Source organism: Danio rerio, chromosome 2 (assembly GCF_052040795.2).
Source record: "Danio rerio strain M-AB ecotype USA chromosome 2, GRCz13ab, whole genome shotgun sequence".
NCBI classification, from domain to species: domain Eukaryota; kingdom Metazoa; phylum Chordata; class Actinopteri; order Cypriniformes; family Danionidae; genus Danio; species Danio rerio.
In genome coordinates, this window is record NC_141022.1 from 47,372,050 (window position 1) to 47,387,500 (window position 15,451).

The following is a 15,451-nucleotide window of genomic DNA, read 5'->3' on the forward strand; positions in this document are numbered from 1 at the left end:
TAGGACTTCTTCTGAGGCCCAGACCGTTTTACAACGATGGTCCTCGGACCACCGTATTTTACCGTCTTCACCTCTTGAGAGCGTTTCCCACCCCATTTCCTTTTTGGGGGCTGACGGGAAGCCACACTCTCTTTTTGATCGACTCTATACTGGGCAGAAGAGCTGGTTGACGGCTGGGGCTGGTCCTGCTGCATAGCCCCAAAAGGATGTTCTTTCGGGCGGAGTAAGCTCCCGTAGGAGCCCAACCTCTTTTTCGCCCGCTAAAACGATTTGGCGACTCGATCTACAGAGTCGCCGAACAAACCCGCGGGCGAAATGGGAGCATCAAGGAAAATACGTTTAACTTCCTCCTTGATGTCCGCTTGATTTAGCCATAAATGTCTCTCCGTTACCACCATGGCCGCCATAGAGCGGCCTAAAGATCTAGCTACTTCTTTGGTGGCACGGAGAGACAGGTCCGAGGCCGAAGTATTTCTCTTACTGTATCAAGAGCTTCCTTCAGCAGGTCCGCCTGGTATGCCTGCAAAAGTGACATCGTGTGCAGACACCCAAGAGACTGGCCTGCTGCCGCATATGCCTTGCCGACTAACATAGATGTTAACTTAATTGGTTTTGACGGCAAGGCGGGGATCTTCGCCGACGATGCCTGAGGTAGCAAATGGCGCGCCAAATGCTCCTCCATTTTTGGTATTGTGCGGCATCCGTGCTCATTCAAACCAGCAACGGCTGAATATATTGATCCTTGCTGGCTTATAACACGGGCAGTGTATGGGTTTTTCCATGTGTAAATGATCTCTTTTTGCAGATCTTTGTTAAATGGAAGACCCCGCCTCAGAGGCAGGATGCGTTCATCACATAAACCAGCTTTTTGACACACTTCCTGCCTTTCCACTTGCAAGTTAATATTACATTTTGCTGTTACATTGGCCAGGACCTCTGCCAGCTCATCATATTCGGGGCATAATGGGGGAACGTTTTTATTTGGCCCCGAAGGCCCTCCATACTCTCGACTCCCTCAGAAGCCGGGAGGCGGAGCAGCTGGCAAGAAGCCGATGAACGGGCTCTTTATCAAACAGAGTGCGGCGACTTCGCAGCACTCGGCCAGGAAGTGAATCGCAAGGCACACAGCCACCCCCCCTCAAGGGCTGACTCTGCGTGCTCCTGACCGAGGCACTGCACACACAAATCATGCGTGTCCTGTTCTGTGAGGAAACGAGGACATGGAGAAACACATGATCTAAATTTCTTTTCCATTTTACTTATTTTTAAATAGAAAATGAAAGTGTGTTCTTTGATTCAGTATAAATGATTTTTGTAGTGCCCTATCAGTGCTGTGAGTGCTTCAAAATCAGCAAACTCATTCGCAGAGTGAAGAGAGAAAAAGCTGAAGTTCACTGTGTGTGTGGGGCTTTTATACCTTTAGTCTGACACCACACGCACGTTGCGTCCTGCCAATTACATTTGATTGATTACACCTGTGCTTCAGAAGGTTGTAAGAGAGAGATGGTATCCCATTGTGTCTCCTAAAAGAGACACAGCGTAGAGTTCCCGAAAGGGAAGGTGATTTAAGTGACTTTGAACGTGGCATGGTTGTTGGTGCCAGATGGGCTTGTCTGAGTATTTCAGAAACTGCTGATCAACTGGCATTTGCACGGACAACCATCTCTAGGGTTTACAGAAAATTATCCAAAAAAGAAAAATTATCTAGTGAGCTGCAGTTCTGTGGGGGCAAATGCCTTGTTGATGCCAGAGGTCAGAAGAGGATGGCCAGACTGGTTCGAGTTGATAGAAAGGCAACAGTAACTCAAATAACCAGTAGTTACCACTGAGGTATGCAGAAGAGCATCTCTGAACGCACAACACATCGAACCTTGAGGCAGATGGGTTACAGCAGCAGAAGAGTTCACCTGGTGCCACTCCAAGAGAACAGCAAACTGAGGCTACATTTCGCATTGGCTCACCAAAATTGGACAATAGAAAATTGGAAAATGTTGCCTGGTCTGATGAGGCTCGATTTCCGCTGCTACATTTGGATGGTAGGGTAAGAATTTGTCATCAACAACATGGAAGCATTGATCCATCTTGCCGTGTATCAACGGTTCAGGCTGGTGATGGTGGTGTAATGGTGTGAGGCATATTTTCCTGGCACATTTTGGGCTCATTAGTACCAATTGAGCATTGTGTCAATGCCACAGCCTACCTGAGCATTGTTGCTGACAATGTCCATCCCTTTATGACCACAGTGCAGGATAACGCACCATGTTATAAAGCGCAAATCATCTCAGACTGATTTGAACACGGCAATGAGTTCACTGTACTCAAATGGCCTCCACAGTCATCAGATCTCAATCCAATAGAGCACCTTTGGGATGTGGTGGAACAGGAGATTCACTTCATAGATGCTGAAATCTGCAGCAACTGCGTGATGCTATCAAGTCAATATAGACCAAAATCTCTAAGGAATGTAAACAGTTAAGGCAGTTCTGAGGGCAAAAGGGGGTCCAACCCGATACTAATAAGGTGTATCTAATAAATTGACCAGTGAGAGTATTCTATTTACTCTATGTGTAAATCCAATGTTGGGACTTTGTTTAGGATTTCCCGTTTTCTTTATCTTTTTTTTACTGCACCACTATAGCTATGGTTAAGAGGGAGTTGTGTGACTTTGTTGAAACGAGACATTGCTGGATGGAGTTATAGTGCAAATAGCCTCTACAGAAGGGGCTATTTATAGTAAAGACTCAGTCATGGTAATTAAATAAGAATAAACATTTCTTGCATTGCCTGTAGTTCCTATCCTAACTTTGGGCTATTAATGTTTGCCTAGCATACTAAATGTGTGGTAACAGTAAGTGTGAAGGCCTTCAAACATTGCTCACTCAATCAAAACGAGAAGCTAGCAGCTTAATAATGTAAAGTGCTCATTATATTGGTGTTTTTATTTTTTTCAGAGTGAGATCTTTGAGCATAATAATTTTGGTCCAAACTATCATCCTACATTTGAAGTGTTTCTGGAAGTGGACACAGAGGAGGTCAGATTGGGGATTTTGGATGAAGCTGAAAGTAGGAATGTAGTGTGGAACAAACGGCGAATTTTACTTACAGGTAGTCATGAAGTTGTTGTTCAAGGCATGTGATTAGGGAAATATACTTTACCATTTTATTTTGTTGAGCTATAATCTTACCTTAAGGCAATTAAAGAACAATTCAACTTATTAAAGTACAAAAGCTGAACGTGACTTTTTCTTTGTTTTGTTTTTATGACAATAAAACGTTGAACTTTTTTATTATTAATACCACCAGGTCAAGGTTCACAGCACAAAAGGAAATCAGGTCTGATTTTAATGCAAAATATATTATATTAATATATAACATCATTTAAATGTTTATTCTTGTCATTGTGTTTTACAGATGCAATAGTGTGAGTAACATTAGTTTTGTTTCAATCAGGAAGTGAATTTGTGGATGCCCTCAGAGATAAACTCATTCAGAGAGTTTCATCAGTGATGGCGATTGCTGACAGCCTGAAAAGCAAACGCATGATTACAGATGAACTATACAATAAAGTAGAAGTGTCAGATACAGATACAGAGAAAATGAGACGATTGTTTAAAGGTCTGGACTCTGGAGGAGCTTCTGTGAAAGCAGAGTTTTACCGTCTGCTGATGGAGAATGAACCTCATCTAGTAGATGAACTGGAGTCTGGACACAGCGGATCTAGCAGACCTCAGTAATGCTAAGAGTGAGCAAGAGGCATAAACTCCAGCTTCAGGGTAAATATACAGGACTGTGTCTAACAAGAGTTTTCAGAACTGATATTAACTCCGCAAGTAGCTGTAAAACTATTCTTTTTCTTTTGCATGATTGAACCAAATGAACCAAAGAGCACCAAACCCTCTGTACAATACCACACAACTTATTAAAATCTGGAATGAGGCTTCATGTGTTTTAGCATGATGTCATTTTGTATATTTTTGAATCTATAAAATAACATGTAAACTATTATGCTTTCCATTCTTTCTATTGTAGATCCCCACTATGCTGCTTGTGTCAAAGTAATTTGCTTGCTTGCCAAGCATTTGACATTTTGTAAACCTTTACTTGTTTTTCAGAATAATTAATCAACTGTTACTAGGTCATATTTTTGGTTTTGTATTTTGACATTTTTAATATAAACAAAGCACAAAATAAAAGTTCATAATGCTATATGTTGGACAGTTTTTTCTATTACAAGAGGACAATGAACTGGATTTCAGGAGTAACCGAGACATGGTCTCACATTCACATACTAGAAACACAACACTGCACATTCATTCCCTTACCTTCTGTTTCTGATATGTGAACTTGATCATCTGCGGGTTTATTGTCTTCTTTGCATAAAGTACATCAATATGCCAAATCCTGAAATGAAGAAGTTAATTTGGACAATCAAAAGCATAATTTCATTTGGTTCTTCTGTAAAACAATTATTACAAATGTGTTAAAATGTGTGCTCATAGTAGATTAATGCATGTTTTTGTTTTTTATATATAAAGTTATTTGTTTTGTAAAGCAGCTTTCGGTTTAGTTTGTTATCTCAGATTTAACCTCCTGTTGCGTGGTTGCTGTCAGTCAACAATATATCGCTTAAACCAGTGTTTCTCATCCACGTTCCTGGAGGACCACTAGCACTGCATGTTTTGGATGTCTCTTGTCTGTCACACCCATTTCAGGTCTTTCAGAGTCTGCTAATGAGTTTGGTTAAGGAGACATTGATCATGTGCAGAGCTGCAGGAACATGGTTGAGAAACACTGGTTTAAACCCATCTCATACTTCCACGTTGTGAAAGCATCCTGTTATTCGCTTAATCCACACAAATGACTTTACTGACAAAACTAAACCTTTGTTAAATTGTGGTTTTCACATCTGATTCTCTTAGGAGCATCATTATAGAGCAGCAACAGCTCCAGACACTGACAGTGAATACAAAAAATCTGATTGTTCCTGTTTACTTCAAAATTGATAGCGCTCTGGCGTAATAAACAAAATGTATTGTATTACAAATTAACACAATTTGAGTCATGAGCTTGCAATAGGCATGAATAGTGCAGAATAATAGGGATTTTATACAAACTTGTGAAGAGCTAATGACAATAATACAGTCAAACACACACAGAAATCAGCAAACTGTTAGGACTTTGTAAATTCTTTATGTAGCCTATTTAAGTTTGTTAACCCTTAAGTACTGTTGGGGGTGTTTTCATCCCTTCTTGGGTGATTATGAATCTGAATTTGGCCACAAATCTCTCTGTGTTTCACGAATGGAATGATTTTTGGTGACATCTTATTTTGACTCATTTTTTGGGAAAACGCTTTTGAGGTTTTCTAAATTTGCTACCCTTTTGTTATGTTTGTGGCCGTTGTTGCCCCATTGACTTCTATTATAATGACATTTTTTGATTTCGATGCCATGACGACATATAATTATGCATTCTTGATTGTTGCTGGTTTTTCCTGTATTACATTTGCAGTACTACACCATGGCCCATTTCAAGGCAAGGTAATACATAACGCTAATTCAAGAAAAAATGCATCACATCTCGTATTTCATTATATTATCATGTGATTATTATTGATTACAAATCACAAAACCACTGCTAGTCTTCTGGTGGCAGCTCTTTACTGACAGTTTCCATGAGACAGGAAACAAACTTTGGCAAGAATCTCACAGAATCTGTAAAGAAAGTCAGACTTACTACATTACTACTGTATGTAGTATGTAGCAACTATGTATAAACAATTATGCAAATACATGTAAGTAAATCATAGATATTTTCTAAAGTGAAAAACAACATTGTGAATACCCAAGTGCAAAGATTTCCATTTTGGATTCTTTTCTTCCACATGATGAGCAGCACTCATCTCTTAACACTGCAATTATTAAAGAAAACACATAATTGTTGTGATAGTGTTTATTAAAATAATGTGTGGTACCTTAACTTGAATAGATGTGTTCAAGTCATAATCATAATGATTGTACTGAAGTGTATTTTCATTTCATATTTAATTAAAGATGTGTATCTCTTCCAGCGCTAAGAGATATTTACCGGTCAATATACGTTCATACTCTCACCTATGGTCATGAGCTTTGGGTCATGACCCAAAGGACAAGATCTCGGATACAAGCGGCCGAATTTAATTTCCTTTAAAGAGTGGCAGGGCACACCCTTATAGATGGGGTGAGGAGCTCTGACTCCTGGAAAGAGCTTGGAGTAGAGCCCCTGCTCCTCCACATTGAGAGAAGTCAGCAGAGGTGACTCGGGAATCATGTTCGGATGCCTCCTGGACGCCTATCTTGGGAGGTGTTCCAGGCATGTCCCACTGGAACGAAGCCTCGGGGATGACCAAGGACATGCTGGAGGGACTATGTCTCTTGAAGGAGCTGGAGGAAATGTCTGGAGAGAGGGAAGTCTGGGGTTTTCTCCTAAGACTGCTACCCCCGTGACCCGGCCCTGACAAAGCGGTTACAAATGAATGAATGAATTTATTTCTTATATGTTAACAAAGGGCCAGAAGCTACAACAATTTTCTCCAATATGGTAGCTCTCAATGCAGTATTTTCTGACCATCTTGCAATCATAAATAAACCAAAATTACTGAAAAAATAAAATAAATATCTTTGTTGTCATTAAAAGATTTCTTTAATCACATGTACTTCAGCAGAGTAGCATTTTAAGCCCATCGGTGAAGTTCACAAGACTCAATCTGGCCATGATTTGATTTGCTTTACTTGTAATTAATGTCAAAAAAAGAAGAAGAAGAAAAAAAAACAGCATTATTCATATTACATATGAACATGTATTCGTTCATATACGTTGTTTACACATGTATATAAATTACTACATCTAGTTCAACGTGTTTTTAAAGTCCCCATGAACCGGAAGCTGCAACTGTTATTTTTTTCTTATTGTGATGCAGTTCCTAGAGAAACAATATATTAAATGACAAAATAGTGCATCGCTTTTTTTATACTAATTGGCTTGATAGAGGCTTAATTTATTTATTTATTTTAATTTAATGATTTTGGTAACTTATTGTTTTATAAACGCTTTGATTTTTTAAAATCTTGATTTTTCTTAGAGTTCTTAGAGCTATCCCCACAGGTTTAATGCATTTGGTCAAAAGTCATATTCATTCATTTTCTTTTTTGGCTTAGTCCCTTTATTAATCAGGGGTCGCCACAGCGGAATGAACCGTTAACTTATCCAGCATATTTTTTACACAGCGGATGCCCTTCTAGCCGCAACCCATCACTGGGAAACCTATACACACTCATACACTACGGACAATTTAGCCTACCCAATTCAGTACCGCATGTTTTTGGACTGTGGGGGAAACCGGAGCACCTGGAGGAAACCCACGCAAATGCAAGGAGAACATGCAAACTTCACACAGAAATGCCAAATGACTCAGCCGAGGCTCGAACCAGCGACCTACTTAATGTGAGGCGACAGCACTACCTACTGTGCCACTGTGTCACCCAAGTCATATACAATACAATCAAAAAAATATAAAGGAATTAGCATTATTGCTGGACAGCATTGACATTCATGATATAAAATAACAATAAACATATTCATCTAATTCTTCAGCAAACAAATCGTATTGTTCCGTGCAGCAGTTTCCAATGTGCTGCATTAATTTGATAATATAAAACTAAAGAAATCCACTTTAACCCTTGTGTGGTGTTTGTATTTTGGTTACTTAGCCAGTGTTCATGGGTCTAGTAGACCCGCTAGAGTTTTGGGTTTCCAAATTAACACTATCAAACAATTTTATGTTAAATTACTCAACAAATGTTTACTTAATCCCAATTACAAGCCATATGCACAGCAAACATGGTTAATTTTCCCCTTTACCTTTGTTAGATCATATTGATGAATTATTGTGCTTCTCATTTAAAAAATAATAATTATTAATGTTATAAAAAAAATAAAACCCACAGATTTGTTTTTTCGTATTGTTTCCACCATGGTCATGGACATCATCATCAGAAGCTCCTCTCTCTTCCACAATCAACTGCAAGGCCCTCGCAGCAGATAATCCTTTGGCCATCTTGATCAGTTGTGATAAAGAACCACTGGCAAAGTCTTATTTATAGTACTATGCCCCTATTTCGCAGATGGGACAGGGTATGAGAAAATAAAGCTTGGTTGCCACAAGAGAGAGAGGGTAAAATGTGCGGGAATGTAAGAGCAGACAGTGTAGATAGTTTAATTTGCAACAAAGTTGCAACTTTGTGCGGAGAAGGAGGGATAGCGGAAGAAAACAGCAGCACCAGAAAGGAGGAGGACAGAATGTGGGAACACTGGACCTACACTTTCTATTAGATCTGGGTCTAATGGACCCGTACACCTTGTACTGTATGTAATGTAAATGTGTGGGGGGAGGTACATTATGCGGTCATTGAAATTTTTTTCGGATTTATGTTCTTCACAGAAAATAAGCCAAACCAAATGAATTTCAGGTTGAAAAAACTAATTCATTGTTTAATTTTTCTACAAAAAAAATTAATAAAAACAGGTCTTACAGATCCGAACACCATACAAGGGTTAAAATATTGCATAAAATATATCAGGTTAGCTCATTTTTTTCCAGATATGTTGATATTCTGAGTAGTTGTACATTTTGTGGTATGGATGATGAAACTTCAATACATTTATTTTGTATGTGTGATTTTGTCCAGAAGTTTAGGTTTGAGTTGTATCATTAGATAAACAGCCCTCCCACCTTTGCACAATCTTTTAGTTTAAAATAAATTATTTGTTATTACTCAGAATCTGCACTTAAATCTAGTGAATGTATCTTCAACTTTTTTATTTTTTGATTGAAGTTGACTCACTGCTTAAATTTCTCGGTACGTGTAACAACAAAAAATGTGTCAGATTTTTGGAAGAACTGTTGTCTATTGACTCTAATTTGAGTTAGATAGCTCTCCTGTAATGCTCTTAACTTATTTATTTTCATACACTTTTGTACAATTGTAATTTAGTTACCCCATTCTTTGTTTTGTTTGTTCTTTTCTCTGTGTATTCAATGTAACTTGAATTTTACCTCTCTCATATCTCTCTTATTGATCTCCTGATTGTGGTGGTACATTTTAATTCATGAATAAAAAAAAAGACAAAACAGTAGGCGTGGCTTGAATGTTTCTACTTTGAGCTGATTGGATGTATTAAAGTAGACATTTCATTCTGAAAGATTGGGAAAAGTGTTTGAGAAGAGTTATAAAAAAAACCAGCAAGACTCCACCTCACCATTTCTGTTTGTTATCAAAACTGACAGTAGGAGCAGTCTGATTAAATGTTAGCCACGCCCATTTGATAAGATTTTAATAAAGATTAAATGGGCAAACCCATCTTTTTTTTCCTTAATGGCATGCACAGATTATTTGTTCACAAAACTAGCAACGTGAGCTAACAAAATCATATGGTTAGTTTTGATTTCTTTCCATTTTAATGTTTCTAAATTCCTTTAGTAGGCTATATACATAGAAATGTCTGTGACATTGTTTGCAGATGATTTTTATTAACACTGAGAGGTTGTATCAAGGATAGTGAATGTTAGCAGCCTGTTCTTGAAACTAATTTGTAGACGGTCCCTCAAAAAAGCGACGCGTCGCAGCCAGGGTCGCTGCCTTCCATAGAGGTAAGCGTGGTCATGTGTTGTGAATTTTTCTTATGATCGAATTTAGCATTTACTTGCTGATTTAAAAACTTTTTGATCGCAGAAGTCCGAATGTGGGAATATAAAACTTACCGATTGCGAACTAAGAAAAGCCTTTAAAGCATATTAAGGTAAAATTTGTTTTTATTTTCGCACATTTGGATGTCCTCCTTAATATAATTTCAGAAAAGCATTATTTCTGATGCCTGTGTAGAGTTAATGTGGACTTATATTAGGAGCCTATAAAAACTCTATTTACAGTCAAACAAATGCTAATATTGTTTTGAAGTGAGAATTTTATGTGATTTCAGACAGAATATTTAAAGTACCATGGAGACGTTAAACAATATATAGTCAGCTTGTGACAAGTTGTCTCTGAACGAATGTGCGAATATACAATATATAACAAATCTTACCTCAATGTATGGGCTAGCTAGGCTAGCATACTTTCACTCTTGTAGTTGCTCATGGAAAAATAACAGACCGGGTGGAGCTTTTGACCAGCGTTTTGGATCAGACTCGAGACTCTTAAGGTTATTTTGCATTGTAACGTTAAACAAGAAACGCTTTTCTTTGTGCTTCTTTGCTCTTTTGTTAACTCTTTCTTTAGGTAAGATTTATTTTATGTAGCCTATTGGATTTTTGTTTTTTGTACGGTATTAATAAGTTAATGTTGTTGCTTGACTTGTGTTTTATTCAGTGTTTTGTTTACTTGTTTTTACCGGTGATTTATTTCTTGGTTACTGCTATACCAGTTTTAGCCATGGCTTTTGGTGTGGCCATGTTCGCTCCGGTGTGTCTCATCGAAAATGACGGATTTGGGAAGTTAAGTGTGAAGAAACAGGCAAAAGACATTCTGGATCGGATCATTGAGCCCGTGGTGGTGGTGTCTGTGGTGGGACCCCACCGTACGGGAAAGTCTTACCTTGTGAACCTCCTGGCAGGACTACAAACTGGTGAGAGCTACATGCTGAGCAAAACACTATACAGTCTACTGCTAGTAAAACACAAACAGTAGACTACATGCTGGTATGAAATGAGGACACAACATGGTCGATTAAAATAAAGATAAGTAATATTGTTTAAATATTTTTTCTTAGACTTTACAGACCTAAAACTTGCCTATAGCTCTACTCATTGTTGATCTTATAGTTGTGTAAATTGCTTCCTTGTCCTCATTTGTAAGTCGCTTTGCATAAAAGTGTCTGCTAAATGACTAAATGTAAATGTAAATATTAAAAGTAATTCTCCTTAGTGAGCTTGTAATCTATTCTTGTATTGTATGTATTAAAAGCAGTTCAAATACCTTAAATTTGCTTTTTGTTTTTAAATACATTTAATCTAGCCATTTTTTGTGGAGCATAAAGTAAACAATTCCAGTGTGACCTAACATAACTGATATAATATAAAAACAACAAAACAGAGAATCCTGATATTCAGAAAATCTGTAGGAAATCATTGCGGTTATCTTTTTTCTTGAAGGAAATGACATCCCAAAAATATTCTAAAATCTGAAGTATTTCTTCAAAACAGTTTTTCAGAAACAGTAATTAATTCATCTATTTTCCTTTGGCTTAGTCCCTTTATTCATCAGGTGTCGCCACTGTGGAATGAACCGACTACTTATCCAGCATATGTTATACACAGCTTACGCCCTTCCAGCTGCTACCCAGTAATGGGAAACATCAATACACACTCATTTACACACATACACTATGGCCAATTTAGTTTATTCACCTATAGTGCATGTCTTTGGACTTGAGTGGGAAACCAGAGGACCTGGAGTAAACCGACACCAACACAGGGAGAACATGCAAATTCCACAGAGAAATGCCAGCTGACCCAGCTGGGACTCGAACCAGCGATTTTTCTTGCTGTGAGGTGTACAGTGTTACCCACTGAGCCACTGTGTTGCCTTTTTCAGAAACATAGTCTACATAAATTTATTTGAATACAAATTGCATGACACAAATTATATCAAATTTTGTTTTTGTTATTGTGATTGTCATTTTTTTCCTCAGGTTTTTCTCTCGGCTACACTATTGAGTCAGAGACCAAAGGCATCTGGATGTGGTGTATCCCTCACCCGACGAAAAAAGGACACACTCTAGTGCTGCTGGATACAGAAGGATTGGGTGACGTGCAGGTGTGTATGAAAATCACAGGGCGGAAGCTATAGAAGCATTATCTTTATATGAACCAAATTTTAACATGTGCATTTGTGTTCACTCTCCATGCATTAATTACAAAGGGACAAGGAAATACACAGCACTTGGGGATAGTTCACCCAAAAATAAAAATTCTGCCATCATGTACTCTTCCTTTTTCAAACCTATTGAGTTTTTTTTTTTTATTTGAATACAAACGATTTATATTCTGAAGAAATATTCTAAAGAAAGCTGAAACCTGTAACCATTGACTTCCTTAGTAGTTGAACTTCCTACTATGAAAGTCAATGGTTACAGGTTTTAAGCTTTCTTTTAATGTTCACTGTTTTCATTTTTCTTTAGTGTTCAACAGAATAAAAAACTCAAAGGTTTGTAACCATTTGAGGGTCAATATATAGTGAGTACATTTTTCCTTTTTGGGTGGACTATTCCTTTAACTTGTTCCTACAGATCAGTTTTAAATTAAATGTATCCTTAAGTAACTTTAATTCTCACATTTTATTAATATTTCAGGAGAAAGAGAAGAATGACAAATGGATCTTCTGTCTGGCTGTTCTTCTCAGCAGTGTTCTGGTGTACAACAGTTTAGGGGTCATTGATGATGAGGCAGTGGAAAAGCTGCAGTATCCTTCCCACATATAAAAGAATATTTATGATAATAAACACAGAACAGCAGCAGTGTTATTCCTCCTGAGCAGTGCTGAATGTAGCTATGTTACAGAGTTGCCGGAGAACATCCGAGTGAAGGCAGAAGGTGATGAAGATGAGTCTGCAGAATTCATGCATGTTTTCCCATCATTTGTCTGGGCTGTTCAGGACTTCGATCTGGAGTTTGAAATAGAGGACGAATGGATGACATCAGATGAGTATCTGGAGAGCGCACTGAAGCTTAAAAAAGGTGAGGTAACGAGTTGACATTAAACACATAAAGTACATAAAGCACACAGTCACAAACACCATCATAGATCATCTATAGTCATTTTGAAAAACATTTCCATCCGATTTAAAGTACAAATGGCCTTATTTGAATTAGATGACCGTATATTCTTGTTCCTAAAGCTAGAGTGTACATCTGTTTGATTATTTGAGAAATCTTTCCAAACAAATTTTCCTAAAACAATTACAGCTTTTTTTTATATGAACAATGGATTTCATCCTTTAAACTCAAGTACTGCTGAAAACAGCATTATGGCTAGTGCCTGTAAACATACAAATGGTTTACTTACACATGTCCCTTCACATTAAAATAGTATTTTGCCATCAATGATTTTACATACAGCACATTTCAGAGTTTCTACAAGGTATTACATAAGTGGCATTGAGCTTGATAGGCTATAAATTAGTAGTCATAATATGATATACAGTTGAAACCAGAAGTTTACATACACTGTATAAAAAGGCACATAACCATTTAAAGAAAGCCAGATGTTAATGTGACTAAACTTTTTCTCTTTTGGGCAAGTTAGGATTATCAAATTTGTTTCTTTTATGCTTAATAGCAGAATAAGGAGAGAGATATTTTTTTTTGAGAAATTGGTGTAACTTCTTGAAATTCAAGTTTACATACAATAAAATTATTTTGCCTCTGAAAAAGCTCAGATGATGATGTCAAGGTTTTGGAAGTTTCTGATTGGCTAATTGACAACATTTGAGTTAATCGGAGGCACAACTGTAGAATATTATTTAAGGAAAACCTTAAACACACTGCTTCCTTGTGTGACAACATGGGAAAATCGACAAGCTAGAATAATTACACTGGAAAAAAGACACATTATTGGAGACATATCCTGTGTGTCTGATTAAACTAAGATTAAACTGTTTGGGCATAATGACCAGTGTTACATTTGGAGGACAAAGTGGAAAGCTTACAAGTCTAGGAACACCATCCCAACTGTGAAGTATGTGGACGGCAGCATCATGTTGTGTGGCTGTTTTGCTGCAGGAGGGACTGGTCCACTTCACAGCATAGATGGCATCATGAAGAAAGAACATTATGTAGAAATACTGAAGCAACATCTCAAGGCATCAGCCAAAAAATTAAAACTTTGGCCACAAATGGGTCTTACAAATGGACCATACCCCTAAGCATACTGCCAAATTAATTTAAATGTGCTTCAAGGGCAACAGAGTGAATGTTTTGGATTGGCCATCACAAAGCCCTGATCTCAATCCTAAAGAAAAGTTGAAAAAGCTTGTGCGAGCAAGACTGCAATCTGACTCGGTTACACCAATTCTGTCAGAAGGAATGGGCCAAAATTCCTGCAAACTAATGTGAGAAGCTTGTGGAAGGATACACCAAACACTTGACCAAAGTTATGCAGTTTAAAAGCAAAGCTAAAAAATACCAAGGAAATGTATTTAATAAATTTAACTTTTGAATGTCTAAAAATGTATTAAATAAATAAAAAAAATCTCTCATTATTCTGGCATTTAGCAAATGTAAATCATTTAGGTAATCCTAACGGACCTAAAATAGTAAACGTTTAGTATGATTTACCGTCAGACATTTTTAAAAATGGTTATGTTTCTTTTTTTAGAGTGCAAATAAACTTCTGGTTTCAACTGTATATAGCATATGTTATAATTCCATTATTGTAACCTTCTATATGATCTTAATTTAGGTCACTCACTTGGAACACAGCGGTATAACCTGCCACGCCGCTGTTTGTGTGAGTTTTTTGCGCAGAAGAAATGCTTTTTGTTTCCTCGACCTGCTTATCGAAAATACATGAGAAGGTTAGAGGATCTGTCTGATGAAACGCTGGATTCAAGGTTCCTTCATCAAGCACACACTTTCTGTAGTTACATTTACGATAACGCACAGCCAAAAACTGTCAGAGGACATACAATTACCGGAACAGGTCTGTACCATCTTTAAAGAATACAAGAGTTATTTTGTAAACACGATTAATAGACAAATGACTGACCTATAGAGTTGTGTTTCCTGATAGCTCTGGGGAATCTTGCTGAGATTTACGTCGAGGCCATAAGCAGTGGAAACGTTATTTGTCTAGAAAATGCAGTCGTGTCTCTGGCTAAGATCCAGAATGTTCGTGCAGTTGATCAAGCCCGGCAGATTTACAAGGAAGAGATGCTCAGGATGGCTCAGCCTCCACTGGACCCAGATCAGCTGTCTAGAATCCACACACTGGCAGAGGAGAAGGCCATCAAAGTGTTCATCAACATGTCCTTCAGTGACAAGGACCAGATCTACCAGAAAGAGCTCATGGTACAGTACCTGCTGAAACACCATGGAGAGCCATGGAGAGATAAAATAACAATGAAATGGAACTTAACTGGATTAAGAAATTGGATCTTGATTGAGAAATTGCATAGCATTAAGCTAGGTCTCATACAGATATGTCATATATGGGCACTTATATAGTGTGTGTGTGTGTGTGTGTGTGTGTATAGGCAAGGCAAGTTTATTTATATAGCACATTTCATACAAAGTGGCAATTTAAAGTGCTTTACATAAACAGGAATAAAAAAGAGAAGTTTAGGAACATAACATGAAGACAATAAAAATGATTAAAAACAGATAAAAACTAATTAAAATGAGTTAAAATAGGTTATA

The 15,451-nt window shown here is 37.6% G+C and overlaps 3 protein-coding genes across 35 annotated transcripts in view; all 3 read left to right on the plus strand.

Moving 5' to 3' along the window:
• The window catches only part of nlrb5 (NOD-like receptor family B, member 5), a 39,506-nt gene extending 32,722 nt beyond the window's left edge, over positions 1-6,784 (plus strand). For all 6 annotated transcript variants that reach the window (XM_087241308.1, XM_087241307.1, XM_087241310.1 and 3 more), the window contains 3 exons: positions 2,952-3,105; positions 3,304-3,333; positions 3,451-6,784. In XM_087241308.1, coding sequence (XP_087097434.1) covers positions 2,952-3,105; positions 3,304-3,333; positions 3,451-3,734 — 468 coding nt within the window. In that variant the 3' untranslated portion in view covers positions 3,735-6,784. The remainder of the gene's footprint in view (positions 1-2,951; positions 3,106-3,303; positions 3,334-3,450) is intronic.
• The window catches only part of LOC147846472 (uncharacterized), a 563,173-nt gene that overhangs the window by 449,278 nt on the left and 98,444 nt on the right, over positions 1-15,451 (plus strand). The gene's annotated exons all lie outside the window — the stretch shown is intronic.
• gbp3 (guanylate binding protein 3) overlaps positions 9,593-15,451 on the plus strand; it is a 26,593-nt gene continuing 20,734 nt past the window's right edge. For 5 of the 28 annotated variants that reach the window (XM_087239740.1, XM_087239741.1, XM_087239744.1 and 2 more), the window contains exons 1-7: positions 9,593-9,669; positions 10,462-10,662; positions 11,728-11,852; positions 12,388-12,497; positions 12,585-12,772; positions 14,496-14,735; positions 14,826-15,103. In XM_087239740.1, coding sequence (XP_087095866.1) covers positions 10,470-10,662; positions 11,728-11,852; positions 12,388-12,497; positions 12,585-12,772; positions 14,496-14,735; positions 14,826-15,103 — 1,134 coding nt within the window. In that variant the 5' untranslated portion in view covers positions 9,593-9,669; positions 10,462-10,469. Of the gene's footprint in view, positions 10,317-10,461; positions 10,663-11,727; positions 11,853-12,387; positions 12,498-12,584; positions 12,773-14,495; positions 14,736-14,825; positions 15,104-15,451 lie in introns of all 28 variants that reach the window. The other 23 variants (XM_087239728.1, XM_087239727.1, XM_087239726.1 and 20 more) reach the window with 12 other exon arrangements.